The sequence below is a fragment of the Sorex araneus genome, chromosome 3 (genome assembly GCF_027595985.1).
Source record: "Sorex araneus isolate mSorAra2 chromosome 3, mSorAra2.pri, whole genome shotgun sequence".
In the NCBI taxonomy this organism is placed as follows: domain Eukaryota; kingdom Metazoa; phylum Chordata; class Mammalia; order Eulipotyphla; family Soricidae; genus Sorex; species Sorex araneus.
This window is the reverse complement of record NC_073304.1, coordinates 66,472,593-66,494,593: the sequence shown is the minus strand read 5'-3', so window position 1 is coordinate 66,494,593 and position 22,001 is coordinate 66,472,593. Positions and strand designations below refer to the sequence as shown.

The 22,001-nt window shown below is 36.4% G+C and overlaps 1 protein-coding gene across 1 annotated transcript in view; it reads right to left on the bottom strand.

The window, feature by feature from the left end:
* Nucleotides 1-516: 516 nt before the first annotated feature.
* Nucleotides 517-22,001, bottom strand: part of STRN3 (striatin 3) — a 73,373-nt gene continuing 51,888 nt past the window's right edge. Inside the window, exons 8-16 of the mRNA XM_055130531.1 lie at nt 18,103-18,236; nt 16,376-16,551; nt 16,178-16,225; nt 15,799-15,920; nt 13,402-13,569; nt 9,797-9,937; nt 6,644-6,751; nt 2,258-2,344; nt 517-2,179 (exon numbers count right to left, since the gene is read on the bottom strand). Of these exons, the coding sequence (XP_054986506.1) occupies nt 2,010-2,179; nt 2,258-2,344; nt 6,644-6,751; nt 9,797-9,937; nt 13,402-13,569; nt 15,799-15,920; nt 16,178-16,225; nt 16,376-16,551; nt 18,103-18,236 (1,154 nt within the window). The 3' untranslated portion in view covers nt 517-2,009. The remainder of the gene's footprint in view (nt 2,180-2,257; nt 2,345-6,643; nt 6,752-9,796; nt 9,938-13,401; nt 13,570-15,798; nt 15,921-16,177; nt 16,226-16,375; nt 16,552-18,102; nt 18,237-22,001) is intronic.

The following is a 22,001-nucleotide window of genomic DNA, read 5'->3' as shown; positions in this document are numbered from 1 at the left end:
AGTCCTATCTCAATTTTTCAATATGGGTACACACAATGCACCAGGCAAAAAAAATTTTGCTACATATATTTGCTAGTGTTAATCTTCTAATTTCATTTGTAATTTCCTTCAAAGAAAAGTTTTAAGATATTAACATATAACACTGCAAGAATGTTTAATAAATGCAGTTTATTTTTCACTAAACTTTTTTGTGTAAACATGTAAGGCTAGGTAATAATGAAAAAGCTAATGAAATTCAGATTTAATAAGGTAATTAAAACTAAATCATTGTAATTTTTGGTTATTTTCAATTATCAAGTTTATTCTGATAAATTTATTAATCCCCACATGGGGTAAATTTTTAGAAAGGCATTCTTAAGACTGTCAATCTTACTAGAATTATCCATAATCAGTGCAAACTTCAGAACAGCATTAAAATGAAGAACTCACTGAGAAATCATCTCCATTTGCTAGTTTAACAATGGAGAATGTATTGCACTTTATTATTCAACACAAAAGAATGTAGCCACAGTAACATACAGGTACACAATTTAATATTTATTATATGCATTTTATATACATTATTTTTCAACAGTTGTAGTTTGCTAAGTGGTACAATCTTAAAAATTTGCTGATTCATAGTTTGTAAAACAAAAACCTTACAAAACTCATCAAAACCGCAACTGATCAGAAAAGTTTTTTGGAAGACTAGAAAAAATACTTTATTGTCTTAATCATGCATTACACAAACAAAATCTTTAGTTACACTATAAAATTAAGCACATCTGAAAAATAAAACAGGGATAACTAGTCCAAACACAGATTTCTGTATCCTGATTCAACTATTTTTTGTATACTATTCATAATGCAAATAAAATTTATGCCAAATATTCTTATACAAGATAGTTTTGGTTGGATCATGGTAAACCAAGATATGCATCTGGGGGCGGGGTGGATTATCTTGGTTTCTAACATAAACTATTATTCTTTTTTTAGTCTATTTTAGACTATTCAAAGAGTTCCAAAATAGATATACAGTTTCCTTTAGCACATTAATAAAAAGGATATAAAGACCAACAAAAAGTGAAATAAATAATAGGCTATTAGCAAGATGGATAATCCTCGATAAATAAACTTGTAAATACAGTAAGATGTACAAAATATCACATAGTGATAGGATGTCAAGATTAGTTTTCTTAAGAGTTCAATTGGAGTACTAAACTCCACTGTTTTATTATTTAATACACTTAATAGTCCTTGGTTTATGAAGACAAGTATGTGATGATGAAGGTGATTTAGCATCTTTATGGAAGGACTTAGCTGAGCTGTATTAGGCAAAAGAAGGAAAGAGTGGTTACACGGCAGCGGGTCAGTGAGATCTCTGTGTTTTAGAGTTTTATAATGCAGAAAAACTTCAATACAATCTTGAGCACTGTTGTGACAGGCTAATTATATAAAAAGACTTATAAAAACTAGAATTTTATCCAAACATTTTGTGCAACTAATGCTAAAATATTTTAAGTTAAATTTTCTTTCTTTCTTTTTTTTTTTTAAAGCAAAATAAGTTTAAAAGGGAATCTGTGGCATTCAACTGATTAACACAAGATCACTAAGAGATGAATAAAACCAAAAAAAAGCTACTCTTGGAGCTCACTTCCCCCCCACAAGAGCACCACATTCCTAACCCTAAGGCAGCACACAGAGTCCAAAACAAAAGTCTTTTTGTAAGATCAGACTCCACATTGGCTTAAAGATACCTAAAAGACAGACACACTCTCAGTTTAATACCCAGTACAGGCCACAAATTCTCAAGTCCTTTGTTTTTTTATGTCCCACAAAATACAGTAATTACAAGTGAATTAATGAACCTGACGTTAAGATGTGATGTCCACCATTTTATGCCTGCCCCAAGTATCCTTCACCAGGTAGATCACATGTAGTGTCATGTCAGTAACCTTTTTGATGGCAGTGATGCAGAACCCTCTTTCTGTCCAAGCAAATCAGATGTTAGGATGTAAGTTTTCATTGATTCACACAAATACTTTGGCAAGGGCGTCTGCCCCTGCACTGGCAATATATGCTTTTGATGGATGAAAAGCAACATCATATATTGATTCATCTAATTTCTTCCTATGTGCTGTTATTTCCTGCACACAAGTCTTGCTGTCTAAATTCCACAATCTAATTGAACAGTCATGGCCTGTAAAAGAATAAAAGTATGTTACTGAATAATAATCCTTCAAAAAAGAATGTGGGCTTATAGGAAGTTCAGACTTACTTCCAGACATCAAATAGATTCCATTAGGATCTACTGCGAGACTTGTAACAGCATCCAAATGAGCTACCATAGAATGGATCATTTTACCTAAATAAAACATAACAAAAAAGATTAAGTTTCCCAAAGTTCCTATCTAGAGAAATCAGAACCATAATATAACACCAACATTAAAAACAGACAATCATATACCTGATATCTATTATAAGTAAGTAGCTTCGATAAATAATTTTTAAAGAGTTTTTCAAAGATTAAATTGTGTTAAAATTCTGAGAAAACATATATAAAATTTACCAGTTAAACTACATGCAAGGTATTGCTCAATAGCTTTTAAAGCATTCACACTGAGATGTCACTGTCACTGTCATCCCATTGCTCATCGATTTGCTCAAGTGGGCACCAATAACGTCTCTCTCCATTGTGAGACTTGTTGTTACTGTTTTTGGCATATTAAATACGCCATGGGTAGCTTTCCAGGCTCTCCGAGAGGGGCGGAGGAATTGAACCCAGGTAGACTGCGTGCAACGCAAATGCCTTACCGCTGTGCTATCACTCCAGCCCACACTGAGATGTAACGGACTATAATCTAGGTCAGAGCATTTTCCGAAACACAAAAGGAAATCCCATGCCCATTAAAGCAATTTCTTGCTATTCCTCTCTCCCCTAAGTCCTTAAAAACCATTAATGTTTTCTCTAAGGACTGGTATTATTATGGAATCTCTGAACAAGTAAAATACAATGATGCAGATTTTTCTGTTTGCCTTTGTCACTTATGTTTTAAACACACATTCGTTATGATCAAATAGTAAAGATATTCTGAATTCCAACACATAACATTCTCAGTTATACCTAAAAAAGATATCTAGAGGCCAGGAAGATTGCTCAAAGGACTTGAGCACTTGCTTGCCACATGGGAGCCTGAGACTTGATCTCCTGTACCACATGGTCACCCCCTAAGCTCCACTGGATATGGCCAAAAAACAAATACAAAACATATCCATTTATATGGCATGAATTTAACAGTATTTGGAAGGTAGTAGAAAATATAATAAATAAGGTTGTCTCAATGCTTAGCATCACATGTGACCTAAAATTAAAATGACAACAAAATGTTTGTCATTAGAAGACATAATATTTTATATAATAATAAACAAAATATATTCCTACCTAAAATTTCCAATATCGTCAAACTTTTGAATGTCAACATTTATATATTAGCAGTAAGAAAGAAGAGAGGGGTAGGAGTACATCAAGAGAAATTTCTCTGGATTTCCCCATATAATAACAAAAACAGTATTCTGAAAAATATAATTAAATGAATTATTACTGAAGACTTTGTAAGCAAGAGGGATTCAACAGTAAGCTGAGTTATTAAAAAAAAAAAGTTGTGACTACAAAGCCATGTTGCACAAATACTTTGGGACAAGGGCAGCAACCTTGCAATGGCAATATAGACTTTGATGGGTGGAGAATAAAATAGCAACTACTGACACCGAAAAAAAAAATGTCCTCCCTTTTCATTCAGCAATGAGTTTATATTAAAATGTGTTGGCTGCTCCCAATTCTCCAGAACCCTGGTTAAAATTATTTGCCATGCAAGATATAAAAAAGCATAGTATGAGACTAATGCCCAAAGACAATAGAAATGAGGGCAGGAGGAGTTGGAAGCATGTTACGAGTGGTGGGGATGGAGAACAATTAAGATAAAGAAGGGACCACTATGACAATGATAGTTAGAAATGATCACTCTGGACAAGAATTCAATGCTGAAAAGAAAGTAAAGATATACATGATAACCTTTCAGTACTTGTATTGCAAACCATAATACATAAAAGGGCAGGAATTAAAGAGGGAGGGGAGAGAAAGGGTAGGGGAGGACAGGAGAGAAAAGAGAGGGGAGGAGAGAGAGGAGGAGAGAGAGAGACAGAGAGACAGACAGTGCCACAGAGGCAGCTGGTGGTAGGGTGGTGGGAGGGAAACTGAGTACATCAGTGGTGGGAAATGCACACTGCTGAAAGGAAGGCTGTTTGAACATTATATGACTGAAACCCAATCATGAATAACTTTGTAACTGTGTTTCTCATAGTGATTCAACTAAAAAATAAATGCCATGTTTCTGATCTCTTAATAACATAATGACATTCTACAATAGGAGTATTAAAGAACTACATTAGGAGTGCAGTTTTATTTATTTATTTTTGTATTTGAGTCAAACCTAGTAAGCTCAGGGGTTTGGGGGACCATGTGGTATCAGAGACTGAACTGGGTCTCCTGCATTCAAGAGCACACATTCCAACCCATTGAGCTATTTCTCTCTGGTCCAAAGCTACAATTATTGACCTGAATACAAAAACTACAACAAAATCAAATGTGCAAATAATTACTACAAAACAAATACAAAAGTAATGTCACTTTTTGGCACACTAAACATTTATCAATTGAGAACAAAACTGAAATATCATTACAATGATATGCTTCTCATTCATACAAAAGAATAATTTTAGAATTGCCAGTTCTCTTGAGGAACAGAAAAATCATTCAACATAGTATCTTTAATTGCTTAGTCTAAAAGAATTCATCAGTCAGTTCTAGAATACATTACTCACAGAATCTCAGTATTAATATGCCAGAGAATGAAATAACAATCCAAAACTATTAAAGATTAAGTACAAAGCATCATTAGCCTCCCATAAAATTCACATTTATGATGACAATTTTTTAAACAGGGGCCACTGATTTTGACAGTTCAATGGGTTGAGCACATGCTTTGCATGGGAGACGCCTTTTCTCTCTGGTACCATATAGTCCCCTGAGCACTGAGCTGGAAGTAGCCCCAAAGCACAAACAGGTGTGCCCCCATCTTAATCCAAAAGAATTAGGTGATCCCTCAGAAGACTTCAGGATACTCAGGACCACTCTTGGTGATGCTCAGTGCCGGAATGACAATTTGGTACTGGGGCCCAATAGCTTGCTGCTTAGGCCACATGTATGGGTGGGAATGAGGATGTGGTGCCAAGGATCAAACTGCCAGCCATGTGCTCTACCACTTGTTATTTCCCTGGCCTCTATGACAATAACTTTTAATACCAGAATTAGTTCTGACTTCTCTCCTAAGAATGACCCTTTATCTCCTAAACTTCATCCCTCAATCTAACATTAAAAGAATTTTTTTTACCCAACTTTTTGGTCCACATCTAGCAGTGCTTGGAATTCAACCAGTCTTGGCAGCAAGTACCATCTCTCCAGCACTTTTTCATCCAAATCATAGATCTATCCATTTCTTTAAGGATACCGTATTTGACCAAGCCTAACTTTAGTCCCCTTGCCCATATACTGAACTAACCATCACTCTGATTAAGTTAACTTAGAGCTAACCCTCTCTATGTAACTATGAAGTCATTGCAAAATTATTGACCCCTTCAGAATGAACCATGTGCAGCAAAGTGCAATGCCTAAGTGCAAAGCTGGATGCTGTGTTTCTGCTCTCTCCTGAAACCAGGACCCCACATTTTCACCAACATATTCTTGCAGCTTTTTGAACTTAACTCTTGTCCCATGACTCTGCTACCATCTTTCCTTCTGCCATTAAGATTTTTTCCCCATGTAACTGAGGTAACAGACAAATGTAGCCACCAGTTCTCCTCTCCTTACCATCTTAAGCCCTTTAAGTAATCAATACTATAGGAGGGCTTCCATAAAATGAAGAGAAACAGACTGATGTAAACAAGAAGATTCTGGCAGAGAAGGGCAAATTGGTTTGAATCACAATCCTACTTTATTGTTTCTGCTGCATAATACTACAAAATTTTCAAGGCTTTTATTTCCTACAAAATGGACATAACAGCACCGCATCTGTGGGGCTTAGCATCAAAACTACTGGCCCAGTTGGCTAAGTATCACCAAGAGTGACCGCCAGACCCCCTGAGCACCACTTGGGAATCTCCCTATCAAAATTAGTAATAACAGTAAAAAGTCACCAGCAGCAGTATTTATGGGAATATTCTAACTATATTTAAATGGCCATCACTTTTAAGAATTATTTGAAAACAATGTATCTGAACATAGCTTCCATTATTTGTAGTTACTACATAGAATAAGAAATAATTTTAATAACATTCATTCAAAGCAAAACACCAGGTCATCTTCTATTCACTAAATGAAAGGATTTGTATTTAACATTAATGTTTGTATTTAACTAAATAATAACAGGCAATAATTATGTACATTAAGGATAAAGCAGCACAATACACTTTAAAACAAAAATTAGTTCAAATGGTTTAACTTAGTAAAGTAAGACTATAATTACCATACATTATATAAACAGCATTTTCAATGACTTGAAACTTATACTATTAATGTTAACTGAAAAGTTAAACTGAAAATCCTTACCCGATTTATTGTCAAAAAATTTGATGTGTCTATCTTCATGAGCAGTTATTGTGACAGGAAGTGTGGGATGACTCACTACTCTGTTAATATGATTACTGGATTGTAAACCTGCAGAGGGAAGAAAAAGAGTCACTAAAATTCAAGCCTTCATTTAGAAGTTGCATTGATGGACTTTAATTTTAATGTCCTATCAAAACAGAGCAAAATAGAATTAAAACGTAAGCTTGTGGGGCTTCTCAGAATAACTTAGTGGAACGAGGCACAAACCTTGGCACATATGCAAGGTCCTGAGTTTGAACTCTGGTTACCACATAGGTCCTTGAGCACTGCCAGATATATTGTTGGTGACTCCAACTGCCACCAGATCCAGCCATCACCACACTGCCAGGCCTGTGCAATGAACCATCATACCCAACTAGTTGTACCATACCACCCATTCTCATAAAAGCCACTGAAGCTTGTATATAAAATAAAACTCTGATGGGGCTGGAGCGATAGCACAGCAGATAGGGCGTTTGCCTTGCATGCGGCCAACCTGGGTTCGATTTCCAACATCCCATATGGCCTCCCCAAGCACTGCCAGGAGTAATTTCTGAGCGCATGAGCCAGAAGTAACCCCTGTGCATTGCTGGGTGTGACCCAAAAAGCAAAAAAAAAAAAAAAAAGGAAAAGAAAAAAAGAAAAAAGAAAAACCTGAAAATCAAAATTAAAAATAAATATTTAGGGACCAGAAAAAATAAGGTGTTTGCCTTGCATGCAGCTGACCCTAGTCTGACTCCTGACACCACATTCTGAGTATGCCTGGGAATCACTCCTGGGCACAGAGCCTCTCAGCACTGTGCTGGTGTGGCCACACTGAAAGCCAAAAGTAAAGCTAAACAAATGATATTAACCATATATCTAAATGGTATAAAATAAAGTATTTCAAAGCACAAGGTAGAGAGACTGACAGTTTAATTAGCACTAACTACTATTAGTAACCATACCACTATGATGATGTTGGTATTATTCTCCTGAGATAATTACATATGAACAATAAGATATACCACATAGAATATATGATAATTTTACCAAGAATGAAACTTTTATCATGATAAAAATAAAGATGAAGTAAAGATCCATGAAAGAAATTGAATTTGAACTGAATATACTTGAATTATTCCCAGCATTAGGAGGGAAGGTGGGGGGAGTTTGGGGTCACACTTGGTAGTGGCTCATCAAGATCAAGCCTGGCTGTGATTAGGAATCACTCCTAGAAGTACTCTGAGGACCGTATGTGGTGGCAGGTATCGAACTGGGATTGGGCATGTGCAAGTTATTGTCTTAACCCTACTAGCATTATTTTCTTTTGTGGGGAGAGGAGAAGGCATTAATTGTGTCCACTAAAAAAGCCTAATGCAATGACCAGTTCAAGAGCCATGTAAAAGAACCAATAGAAAACCTCAGCACCCAGATTGTATGTTAATATACTAAAAGAAACCAGAGCTACACAGAGAAACTGCTGCTATAAGATCTGATGTACAAAAATGCCTCAAAATAAAAGATAAACCTATCTTGTGTTTTAGGTTCGTATCAGAAAGAAAGGTTAGCAAAAAGACACAGGAGACAACCTGAATAAAATCCAACTTGCCAAAAATAAAACAATCTAAGGAGCAATAAAAATAATTCCTGCAATGGCTTAAGACATGTCAAATACACCTGTACCACAAAGATACTATGTTGATACTAAAGCAATCACACACACAAAAAAACTAGAATAGGAAATCATTTCCATATTAAAAAAACTAGTAAGTTAGGGGTAGAAGAGACAATACAGAGGGTGAGGTGTTTGCCTTGTATATGGCCAATCTGGGTTCAATCCTCCGCACCCCATAAAAAGTCCCTGAGGCCCGCCAAGAGTGATCCCTGAGCGTAGAGCTAGGAGTAAGTTCTGAGCACCACCAGGTAAAACCACTCTCCCCTCCCCCACAAAAAAGAAACCCAAAAAATCCCTAGAAAGTAAAAGGGAAAAAAATCATGTGTCTTACTTTCCTTCAAAAATCACTAATTTTCAGGTATTCAAATTACTGGTGAGTGACATTTCCTCCCCCCCTTTTTTTTGGCTTTTTGGATCACACCCAGCAATGCACAGGGGTTACTCTTGGTTCATGCATTCAGGAATTACTCTTGGCAGTGCTTGGGGGACCTTATGGGAAGTTGGGAATCGAACCCGGATCCGCTGAATGCAAGGCAAACACCCTACCCGCTGTGCTATAGCTCCAGCCCCTGATATCCTTTTTAATGTAAATATTCTAGCTATATGGAGATGGAATGATACAATCAAACCACTCTTAAAAAAAAAATCACATGATCAAAGCAATGTTAGATTTAGAGTATGTGCAAGTAAGCGCAAGTGCGCGCACATACACATATGCACACTCCCCTACACAGATGCACACAGGCAATTTTTTTTCTGATAAAAGTTAACAAATCGGGGGCTGGAGTGATAGCACAGCGGGTAGGGCATTTGCCTTGTACCTGGCCGACCCAGATTCAATCCCCGGCATCTATATGGTCCCCCAAGCACTACCAGGAGTAATTCCTGAGTGTAAAGCCAGGAGTAACCCCTGAGCATCGCTGGGTGTGATCCAAAAAGAAAAAAAAAAAGGTAAATCACTAGTCTTGCTAAAAACATATTTTAAAAATATTAAGTAGGGGGCCGCAGTGACAGTACAGCAGGGAGGGTGTGTGCGTTACATGTGGCCAACCTGAGTTCGAGCCCCAGCATCTGATATGGTCCCCCAAGCAATGCCAGGAATAACACCTGAGCACCAAGCCAGGAGTAACACCTCAGCACCACCAGGTGTGACCCAAAAAGCAAAACAAAAGAAGAAACTGCTTAGAAAAATTTAAGAGAAAAACACTGAGTGCAAGTTTCTAATTTTTTCCACCCTAAATTCAAATAGCTAAAATGAAAAACTAGGAGCCAGAGGCCAGAGAGATAGCTTAACTGACCGAGTGTATCCAGAAGCCCCGATCAGAGCCTTGGCACCACAAGGTCCTTTAAGCACCACTGGAAGCAACTCTCAGCACTGCAGAGTATGGCCCAAAAGAGAACCCAAGAAGTCTTTACTATTCTGTAATCATCTTTATTTACATTTCATGGAAACTTACCAGAATCTGCCTGTGATGAAAGCATCAGCAGTGACTGTGATGTTTCTAAGTCATAAATGACTGTGTTACCAGTGCTGTAAGAGGTCACCATATGAGCTGGGTCACAGCCTATAAAGTCAACTGATGTTGGTATCCCATGCTCTGAAACAAAAGAGAAAACAGTGTAAGCATAGTCATTAAAAATATCCACTTTAGACACCACAGAGATGCTTGTGGGACACGCAAGGCTGTCCCATCCCAGGCACTCCTGAGTGGGGCAGGCGAGTCCCTTACCCCATCCCAATAGAATCCTGGCAAGCCAAAACCCTCCAGAACCCAATGTCGCCATAATCTCCAAAGGCCTGGAACAAGCCTCACCCAAGAGAATGAATCTGCTGAAAAACTCAGGCATGCAGGTTTTGTGACTGAAATCTCCAAGCTCTCACAGAGTCAGGAATGGGTGACCTTCCCCCATCTCCCTGTGCTTCCCAGAGCCTGGCAATCATGCCCACGAACTGCTTGGCATCATATAAGCTCTTTAATGGCCATGATCCAGAGACTCAAAGATAAATCTTGGAAGTTAAAGAGAGCAACACACTGTAGAGATGGCTCTACATCCCAAAGTTAAAAAGTTAACTCTAGCTGTATCACCCTATTTAAAATTTTAGAATTCCTGGAGCGACATCTCATACTCTGCCCCACTCATGTACAAAGAGTAGCACATCATATTCGATGGGGTATAATGTAGAAAGCAACATATTTCGATTGAAAAAAATTATATTTATGTATGTATATGTGTATACATGTGCGTGCGTGTATATATATACATATGTATATGTGTGTGTATATATATACATACATATGTATGTGTATGTGTATCAGCACACAGGGGCAACCTGTAACATGCTCATAATCTCTTACACAAGGGCTTAATGGCTCCAGGGTGAGATAGAACACTCTTCACCTCTTCACACACTTTCCTCTAAGTAAACTTTTTTGGATCATTTTTAGTGGATTATTCATAACAAGCAATACAAAATAACTTACTTAGCATGTGCTTTGGGAACAGGTTTGAATGGTGATGGGAAAATTCAAAATAATGGTAGTAGGATGGTGTAATGGTGTCAGGACTGTTGTTGGAGTCGTGAATATAATTAATTATTATGAACAACTTTTTGAAAAATTAAAAAGAAAAAAAGATAAAGTACCCACAAGGTCCACAGACATTCTAGACTCTCCTACATTAAAAAATATAAATAAAATTTAAAAATTAGTAAATAAAAATACCCACTTTAGGGGACAGGAAGAGAGCTCAAACATGTGCAAGGCTCTGAATTTGATTTCTGACAGTCATGCACTTCCTCATCCCCAACCCAGCCCTGCTGTATATAGTCCTGCTGAGTATCCTCAGCCATGTTCTACACTCAGGAACCACTCCTGGAGCTGTATATGGGTACCATATGGGATGCCGGGGATCAAACCCGGTGGGCCACATGCGAGGACTGTGCCCTACCCACTCTCCTGTCTCTCCAGCTCCTATAAGTTTTCTTTTAAGACAAAAAAAAAAAAAACCCATCCTATGTGAGTCTTTTGAACCCCTTGCAAATAGTATTTTTCTTTTTTGTTTTTGGCCTCATTTGTAAGTACTCAAGTTGTACTCCAGTTCTGTACTCAAGATCATTCCTGGTGGTGATCAGGATACTGTATGAAGTAACAGACTGAACCAGGCTGGCGGTGTGCAAAGCAAGCACCTTATGTGCTGTACTAACCCTACAGTACATTTTATACTATCACTGTATCACTGTACCACTATCATCCTGTTGTTCATCGATTTACTTGAGCAGGCACCAGTAATGTCTCCATTTGCCCCAGCCCTGAGATTTTAGCAGCTTCTCCTTACTCGTTTTCCCCAACGATTGGAGGCTCTTTTCAGGATCAGGGGAATGGGACCTGTTATTGTTATTGTATTTGGCATATCGAATACGCCACAGGGAGCTTGCCAGGCTCTTCCGTGCGATTTTATACTATACAATGATAAATTAGCACTCTCAAATCAATGTCCTGGAATACTATTCAACTGAGATCTGTGAACCTCATAAGTAACTAAGTCAAATTTTAGATCCAAGCAAATGAAACTTGGGTGGAGATATGGTTTAAGTGGTAAAACATAAGCGAGGCCCTGAGCTGGAATGCCAGCACCACTGGGCCTCAGCTCTAGCCCTGGGACTCCAAACACTGCTAGGTGTGGCTTTTATTTTTTAAGTAAATAAATAAACAAAAAGCAGCAGCCACGTGGATGTTGGACCAGATTGATGCAGTACTTTCGTAAATTGGCCTGAGCAGCAATTTCTCTTCGATATATTATATTCGGGATTAGAGGAATAGTACAGTGGCTAGGGTACTTGCCTTGCATGCGGCCAACCCCAGTTAAACCCCCAACATCCCATATCATTCCTGGTGCACAGCCAGAACTAGTTCCTGAGAACAGAGCCAGGAGAAACTGTTGAGCATCAACAGGTGTGGCCACCCCCCAAAAAATAAATTCAAATGACCAGATCAATGCACAAATAGGTGAGTCCTAAGTTAACCAATTACCTGGGTGAAGGAAGAAACAACTTTAAAATGTGAATTTTTACTTCGAAAGTCTGGGTAATCAGAACATTAGTTACTTCTGGTTCTGTGCTCAAAGATGACCGCATGCAAGAAAAATGCCCTATCCTCTGTACTATAGCTCCGGTCCCTTGAAACATTTCATAATAAAAAACAAAAGGTCTGACTTTTTAAAATATTGAACAAATAATATGGAAAACAAGATTATAATTATGTACATATATTCATGCAAATACACATCACCACAGATATATTAAAGCATTCATTGAGAAATAAAGGTCTGAAATCACACAAATAACCAATTTTTATTCCCTTGTCAATGATTACATAGTGGACCACCTCTTCAATAAGTGTGTCAATGCAGTTTACAGACAATACTAGCTTGAATGTAAAATCTCTTCGATTTTTGTGAGCAGCTGTTTGCAGAAAGTGAAGGGCCTCAAAGTAGCTTAATTTGTCTTCCCCATCTCGCATACATTTAACATGTAACTTTTCTTTTCCAAATAGAGCGTGCTTCATGGGCTAGAGCTACAAAGCAGAGCAGGTCAGGTGCTTGCCTTGCACAACTCCAGGTACCGCATATGGTTGCCCAGGCTCCATCAAGTGATATCTGGATGTGTTGAAAAGTTGTATGACTGAAACCCAATCATAAACAACTCTGTAACTGTGTATCTCATGATGACTCAACAAAAAGAGGAAAAAAGAAAAAAAAAGTGATCCCTGAGTGCAGAACCAGAAGAAAGTCCTATGCACCGGGTATGGCCCCCCGAAACAAATATAAATAAATAAAAACATGTTATGGAAAAGATCAAAACTCTTTTTGAGTAGGACAGACTTGCAAAATGTTTTTCTTGTTTATTAAAAAAAGACTAGTACAAAAAGGTTAACATAAACTTTGTACAATTGTTTAATGAATCTCCTAGAGCAGGAAAAAAAAATTTTTTTCTTTTCTTTATTTGCATTTCTAGTTTCCAAATTTTAAAAAAAGAGGGGAAAAAAGGGCAAAATTTACTTACCCTTGTTCCCATTGTACGTGCAAATACATGGCAATTTTTCCTGTGGGTTCCATAACCTAACAGTGCCATCTGCTGAACAAGACAGTAATTGATTTTTTGTGCCACTATAGGCAAGACCCCAGACAGCATCTGTATGAGCAACTAAAGTGCCAGCTAGAACATTTGGCTCTGGGGGGAGAAAAAAAAAGATTAGTTGAAAAAAATTTTAAAAGAAACATTAATAACAATTTACCAATTAATAACAATGTTTAATAACAATCCACCAATTTAACAATTTAACAATAACAATTGAATAGAAATCAAAGTATATATTGTACAACCTTTAAATGGCACTGCAGTCAGATATGTATAAGCACCTTAAGCAGGGGTGTGCCTAGGTGAGTACAACTAAGATGTGTGAGGGGCTGAAATGATAGTACAGCTGGTAGGGTATTTGACTGACCCAGTTAGATCCCCAACATCCCACTTGGTCCCCTCAGCATTGCCAGGAATAATTCCTGAGTGCAGAGCCAGGAATAAATCTTGAGCACCACTGGATGTGGCCCAAAACAACCAAACAAAGATATGTAAGCACAATAGCAAAAAACTGCAACCTCTGGAGAACATGTGTACAAGTACCAAACTACAGATTGCAAAACTTGGTGAGTGAAATGGTAATGTGTGTGAGCAACTCGACCTTAGGTATAACCCTGGCAACCACCACAAATGTGTGTGTAACCCGTACTGCAATAACATCAGTAACAATGAGAAGATTGAAAAAAGAAAAGTCCCTTAATTCCTTTTAAATGAGTCAACCATAAAATAGAAAACTAGTCATTTTCATACTAACACTCATTTTTAAAATATTACAATTAATGTCCTTGCAAATATATCTGAATACATGTGCAAGAATTTCTGTTAGATTTCTAAAAGTGGTATTTTGGAATTTTTGAATAAACATTTTTAGGATTGGGGGCAGGGGATAGGAGGTTGTGGTTTGGCGGCTACACAAAGCAGTGCTCATGGATCAATCCTGGTGGGGCTCAGGGAACCACAATGATGTTAGGACTCAAACCAGGGACATTTGCATACAAGACAAGCACCATAATTCCTGGACTTTCTCTCTAGCCCTCAAAATTCTGTTTTCTTAAAAAGTTTGGGGCAAGCAAGAAATCAAACCTCTCACACATACACAGCAAATGCTCTAACTATTGAGTCATATCCACAACTCTCGTTTTTTTAAATATTTTTGGTAAATTAAGAAAACTTTTGTCCTCAAAATGCTGTACTCTTACTAATGAGCATCTTCCACTAAATATTTCCAGACTACATAAACAATTTATTTTTGTTTTGAGGCCATACCCAGCATTGTTCAGGGGTCATTTCTGGCTTGGTGGTTTTAGAGATCATGCAGTGCTGGGAGCAAACCCACAATTCCAGTATGCAAAGCATGTATGTGCACCACAGTCCTTTGCACTATCTCCCTAGCTTCTTTTTTTCATCCCTGCCGCCCTTGGTTAATGATGATGACAGTATGACCACATGCCTCTCTGTGGTGGCTGCACATCTTGCTGCAATATTCACCAGGCATGGGCATCAGACCAGTGCTCACACCTTCGATGGTGGTGCCCACCATGGCTCTCACACTTAGTTGGAGCACTGAAGTTGTGGCTGTAGTGTTCACCAGGGGTCACTATGGTGCTACACACCTTGTCACCAGGCACTTGCTCATTGGCTGTGCTGCTGACAAATCTTGTTACACTCGCCTAAGTCATACTTCTTTTTGTGGGGTGGCTGCAGTGAGGTCAGAAACTGTAGTGCTCAGAATGTGTAGACAGCAGAGTATCAGGCTCAATTAAGAGAACTGTCATGTCTATGCTTTGTGCATATTGGGCACCAGTGATTTGAACTTATCATGATACATTTGCAAGGGAGATTATCTAAGCCACTGTATTATCCTTCTGGTTAAAAACTTTATCTTAAGTTTGAATTGGGATGGAGCCTTGGTACAGCACCCCAGTTTGTACCCCCAGCATCCCCGAAGCTCCCCAGAGCCTGCCAGGAATGATTCCTAAGTGCAGAGACAGTAATAAACCCCAGAGCACCACCAGGTTTGGCCCAAGAACAAAACCAAAAAACGACTGATTTTTCCCCTTACATCAATTAATTTTTTGTAACTAGGACTGGAGTTAACAGTTTAATAGGTTTCGCGGGGACACCAGAAAGCAAATGCCAAATTCATAAACTATAGATGCAATGTAATTTTTTAAAAACAAAGTAAAATGTTAACAAGACATTAAGAACTAAATGAGAGGACAAAAGATGTTTAATAATCACAATATTTTAAGCTATTACTTTCTTCGGCTGCACTACTTAAAGCAAAAAACAAAACCCCATGTTGGGGAACCTTTTACTTACCATATGTATCATAAGGATCCACATTAGGGCTAGGCATATTCCACCACTGAATGGTTGCATCAATACCACCACTAAAACACTGTTCTCCATTAGAACTAATAGCTAATGACAGAACAGGGCCACTGTAATAGAAAAACGAAAAAAAGTAACTCATAAATCCTAAGAAGAATCTCTTAACCTTAGGCTCTGAATTTTTGTAATATCTAAAAATTGTACCTAAACAAACATCTGAAGAGCACTAATTAATCTCAATAATTACTAAACAAATTAAATACTCAACTACCAATTTTAAAATGTAAAACATGAGAATTATATTGTTTATAATTGGTAAATAATAGCTAGCAACTATGATATTAAGTAATAATTTAATAGAACTTACATATGGGCCCTAAATGTGTAGATAGGCTCTACATCTAAAGAGGCACTCCTAAAGAAAGAGGGAAAAAAGTTAAATACCCAGAAATCACGGGCTGACATAAAATCATATAAAATCAGTGTGTAAAATATTTGGAATCATAAATTAAAAAAATTTGCAAATTTGGAAGGAAAAAATATAGGCTAATATTGAAATACTTGCTTCTTGGCAGGAACTGTTTTTTGCAAGTTCCATAGTTTTAGAGTATGGTCCTCAGAGGCAGTAACCAGCACAGGTTCTACAGGATGAAATGCTAATGCCCGAACTCCATCAAAATGGCTACGTAGTGTGTATTTGGGGTTCCATGTCTTTCGAAAGGCATCTTTATTGGCAGGCAACTAAAAAGAAAGAGTACAACATTTAATGGTAAAAGGAGTAAGTTGATAGACCAGTGGAGTTTTTAGGAGTGCTTAAAACACACTGAAGTGCTTTGGTAAAAAGTCCAGTGGAAATTTAATGTACCTTAAAGTCTTTTCAATAAATCTTTTATCACTTAATAAAAATTGAGAATTGTATTACTTTTTCAAATACTTAGGTCAAACGTGTCATTTTACCTAATTAAGCTAAACCAAAAGGTCCTCTAAAATGTCAGATGAGAATAGCAAAAAGAGTACTATGGTATAAAATCTTACATGGAAACAGTAAGATTTATATAAATTCTCTAAAAATCCAAGTGCACCATTCTAACAGTACAACTTCCATTAAAAAAATCAGCACGTGGGCTTCTCCACCTTTGGGGAAGCTGGCGCTCTCTATTGAGCGTGTTAATCTCCACTCTCTCCCACTTTCCCTCCTTCCCCTTTAAAACCTGCAAATAAAATCTGTTTTACTTAAAAAAAAAAAAATAGCATGTGAAAATTTTTAAGACAAGTTAAGTACTGTTCCAAAAGTCTGATTTTCATTAATGTTGATACTAATCAGAGGTTAATTTTTTTAACCTTCATTTCTCCTTCTGTAAATATCAGCTATGAAATTACTTTCAAATAAAAACTTAACATTTAATTACTTGTTATTTTAAAAATATTACTAAGTATAATCCAGCCCACTAAGGCTGATGTCTCTAAAAAGTATACTAACACAAGTGTTAAGTATGGGGGAAAAAAGTATTTGCCATAAAAGGGAAAAATAGGGGGGGAGGGATACTGAGGACACTGGTGATGGAAAATGTACACTGGTGGAGGGATGGGTGTTCAATCATTGTATGACTGAAATTCAAACATGAAAGCTTTCTAACAGTAAAAAAAAATAATAATGAAATAAAATATATCCCTCCGCCCCACAAAAAAGAAAAAAAAACTGATGTGCTGAAATGCTACTTCATTACTATAAACATCTTAATGTATTAGTTAACTTTCAATTGAGTGCTGTATGCAAAACTTAATGCAAGGCCAGCTTTATTGCTACACTGTCCTTCCCATCTTCCCTTTCCATCCACATTCCATCTCCCAAGGACTATTACAGAAATGGCATACTAACTTTTAACATTATCATTTTAAAAAGAAAAAAAGTAAAATGGGATTTTCAAAGAGCATCCCAGAAGCAATTATGGGATTTGGTTTATAGTTTTGGGTTTTTCCTTATTAACACCAAAATATGCTTAATGTGAGTAGGTAGTTGAGAGTTGACTACTCAAGGTATCACCGATACATTAAGGTAATCAATCACCCAAAAGTCCTAGCTAATACACCATAATACCTATGAAAAACTTAAACACTGAAAAGCAATTATGAAAGAAAACTACATGTCACTTCAAATCAACATACTGACACACACTAAACTTATCTTTTCCATGCACCTTGAAAATTATTTCTGTTTTATGGTGTTTCCAAAAAAAAAACAAGGAGCTGTCTATTAAACCATTAAAAAATTAAAAATAAAACTGCACTTACATCATAACTATAGTCTGCATCATTTGTTACCGTCAAGTCTGCAAGGTCTCCAAGGCCCAGTACACTTAACAAAACATCATCAGAACCCATAATAAATGATTTGCCTCCTCCAGATGGAAACGTTATTGGTTCAGCTATAAAGAACAAAACCGCTTCTTAAATGCTGAAAAATCATACAGTACAAGACAATATTGTGGGGGGGAAATGTAAGCACTTAACAGTTACAATATATAGTAATAAAATTTTCTTATTTTCCCACTTCCCTCCATTACTTCTTCCACTCAGAAAACCTGTAACTTAGTAATTATTAAATGTTTTTTTTTATTATTAGGAACTGAAACATTATCACCCACAAATAAAATGAGTACAAGATATATTACTCCAAGGTAAAAAATGGAGTACAAAAACTTTATTTAAATCACTTATAGCTTTGGTACAATTTAACTATAGTTTTACATGTTAAATAAGAAACATGACATATCTTGACTATATAAAGGCATTATACTGAAAGTTTCAGCTATTCATAGGAATAAACTCTATCATTAATATCAAGTAGCTCATACAGGATTTTTAAAATGTTAAAGGCTATTGCTAAGATCTTTTTGCTTTATGTCATATTTACTTAAAAGTGCTAGGTTTTGTAGTAGTTGGCAAAAATGAATGTGCAATGAAACACAAATGGGAAATTGCTCATATTTCTCGAACCACAGCAATGACCAAGGGCAGTCTCCCAATGTCAACAATGGTATAATCCTTCTGAAAAAGGTTAACTCACGTAACTCTCAGAATGCCTTCGACTATACTAAACCTTGCTCTTATTTTCTACAATAATTCTAAAATAAAATAATCTATATTTACTATAGAACTTCAAATTTTGACCAGAATTATTTGCTATCTTAATTTCAAACCAAATTTGGATGAAAGCTTCATATGACTGAATTTTCTCAGGTATATCATTACGTGTACTACTATAGCTTTCCTTGCAACTATTTCAATTAAGTTATTAAAATATTTTTCTATATATATACATCAATCAAACCCAGCTGTCATAATATGAATTATTATACTATTATATTTTTCTCTAACAGTAATGGCATAAGCAACAAATTGAATACAATTCCAAACATGTTTTGAGAACGAAATTTTAAGACATAAGGGGAAACACCATGTCACCATCTACAGAGTAATTCAACAAATCACAGCACATTTACAATTTGAGAGCACACCAAAAAAACGTAAAAATCTTAAGCTGATTATTAACTTTGAAGATTTTCTACAGAAATAATATAATTTGAACTGGAGTGATGAAAGTACAGCGGGTAGTACATTTGCCTTGCATGCGGTCAACCTGGGTTCAATCCCCAGCACACCATATGCTTCCATGACTACTACCAGGAGTGATCCCTGAGCACAGAACCAGGAGTAAAATGCTGAGCACTGTCAGATATGGCCCCCAAACACAGTAATAAAAAATTTAACATAAATTTTAGTACTTTACAAGAAACACAGAAGGGTTATAAAATTTATCTATGACTTTACTAATACTATTCAAAATAATTCTGAGAAGACACAATTCAACTTTCCTAGGTATATAATATAGCAAAAGTAAAATTCGTCTCTACAAACAGTATCTTATTTACCATAAAGTTAATTATATTAAAAACAGAGTCAAGTAGGGCCCTAAAACACTGCTAAAACAAAGTTGTGAGTCAGTAACTGATGGACTAAATCTGACAGAAAATGAAACTCAAGAATATTAGCAGTAAATAACCTCCTAATGATCTTATTAATCTTTCAATGTTTATTGGCTGAATAAGCTACACTGATCCTTCTCAATATCTAGCATGACATGTTAGTAACATTAGAAGCAACTAGAACTATAAAATTGTTTTAAATTATGCTTATTATCAATTTGATAATAATTATGCTTATTATCAAATATATATAATTTTATATATTGTCAAATATATAAAATTCTGGGGCTGGAGTGATAGCACAGCTGGTAGGGCGTTTGCCTTGGGCACGTGGCCGGCCTGGGTTCGATTCCCAGCATCCCATATGGTCCCCTGCGCACTGCCAGGGGTAATTCCTGAGTGCAGAGCCAGGAATAACCCCTGTGCATATCCAGGTGTGACCCAAAAACAAAAACAAAAAAATCAACAAATATATGAAATTCTTCAAGTGGTATTTATTCCAGGCATTTTCTGTGAGTTCTAAGAATAGTGTTAAGCTCAAGAAAGTACAATAAAGGGGCTGGAGCAATAGCACAGCGGGTAAGGCATTTGCCTTGCACGCGGCCGACCCGTGTGCGTGCACGGGTTCGATTCCCAGCACCCCATATGGTCCCGTGAGCACCGCCAGGGGTAATTCCTGAGTGCTGAGTGCAGAGCCAGGAGTAACCCCTGTGCATTGCCGGGTGTGACCCAAACAGCAAAAAAGAAAAAAAAAGAATGTAAAATAAGAATGAAATGCCATAATTACCCACTCTCACAATTATACATATAGTAATACAAACCTTGATAAAAGCTCTATAAAATAACATAACCACAAACTATTTTGCATTAGTACTTATTAGAGACATTTCTTAGCTGCTCACAAATTTAGGGCATATGAAGTGGTAACAGTAGGCAATGTTGGAGTGTTTTATTAGAATTTAGAATCACTATTAAAATAGTAAAAAGTATTATACACTTTTCTAGTTAAATATATGATCACATTTATCTCTTTAAAGACATACAAACTTTTTTATACACAAGTTGTTCTGCTCACTACACATTTACTTATATATGCAGATCCTTGTGGGAAAAAAAATCCTTTAAGATGTATTTCTACCTTCCATAGACATCTAATATTGTGGAATACAGCAATCAGTTGATAATTTTTTCACCCTGTTTCCCCTGCAGATGGAATAAAGTTCTATTCTACACATTCATTTAAAGATAGTTTTATCTCATGAGCACATAAGCATTTTAGACAGTAAGAATGCAAAGAAAAATACAATAGAAAAAAAGGGGCAGTTTTTAATGATGAAAACTTGAAGTTTTATGAGATAACCAAGAGATTTCATCAAATAACAATACTATTATCATTTTAGCATTCCCCTTTAAAAAAAATTTAGGTTTATAAAGTGGGATCTCATAATTTCTTTTTTGTACTTCTAAACTTTCTTTTGTCCACACAAATGGCCAAGAAAATTCAGAACTCACGTATGAAACTATCCTTTTTTCTTTACTCTTAATCAAACCTAAAGAATGTACCCAATAGACAATTGTTATTTATGCTAGTAGTGTCTTGAATTCTCCCACCTTGTTCACTTCTGTGGTGTTTGGGACTGAACAAGTCTTTGCAGAAGTTTTTATCTTCAAAAACAATTTTTTATTATGAAACAAGGTAAGGCATTAACTTCAACAGAAATGCATAAGGCTGAAGGTTGCCAATGAAAAATAAGAGATTATGAACTCCTTGAGCTTAGCTGATAAGTCACTTCTCAGCTATAAAATTGGACTTGGATTCATGAACATATTCTAATATGACACTTTTTTCTTTAAAAAGCACACATACATAAAGACATACACAGCACTAAATTCTAATAGGTGGGCTTTAACTTTCTTGGTCACTCTAATTTCTATGTGCAATAAAATTGGACTTCATTATATACTAGCTTGTAATTTCAACAAAGGAGAGCTAATGTCAAGTACACTAAAGACAAGGAAAATATTTACCTACCATTACATATAATGTGAAACCACTATATTCCTGAATACTTGAACTAAGAGATGTGGGGGAAAGGGACATACTAAAGTCATTTAAACTGAAGAGCTGAAAATATGTAATTACTACTTACTTCTTACTACAACCAATAGTCTATGTGGCATATTGGCAAGACAAGGGAAAATGTA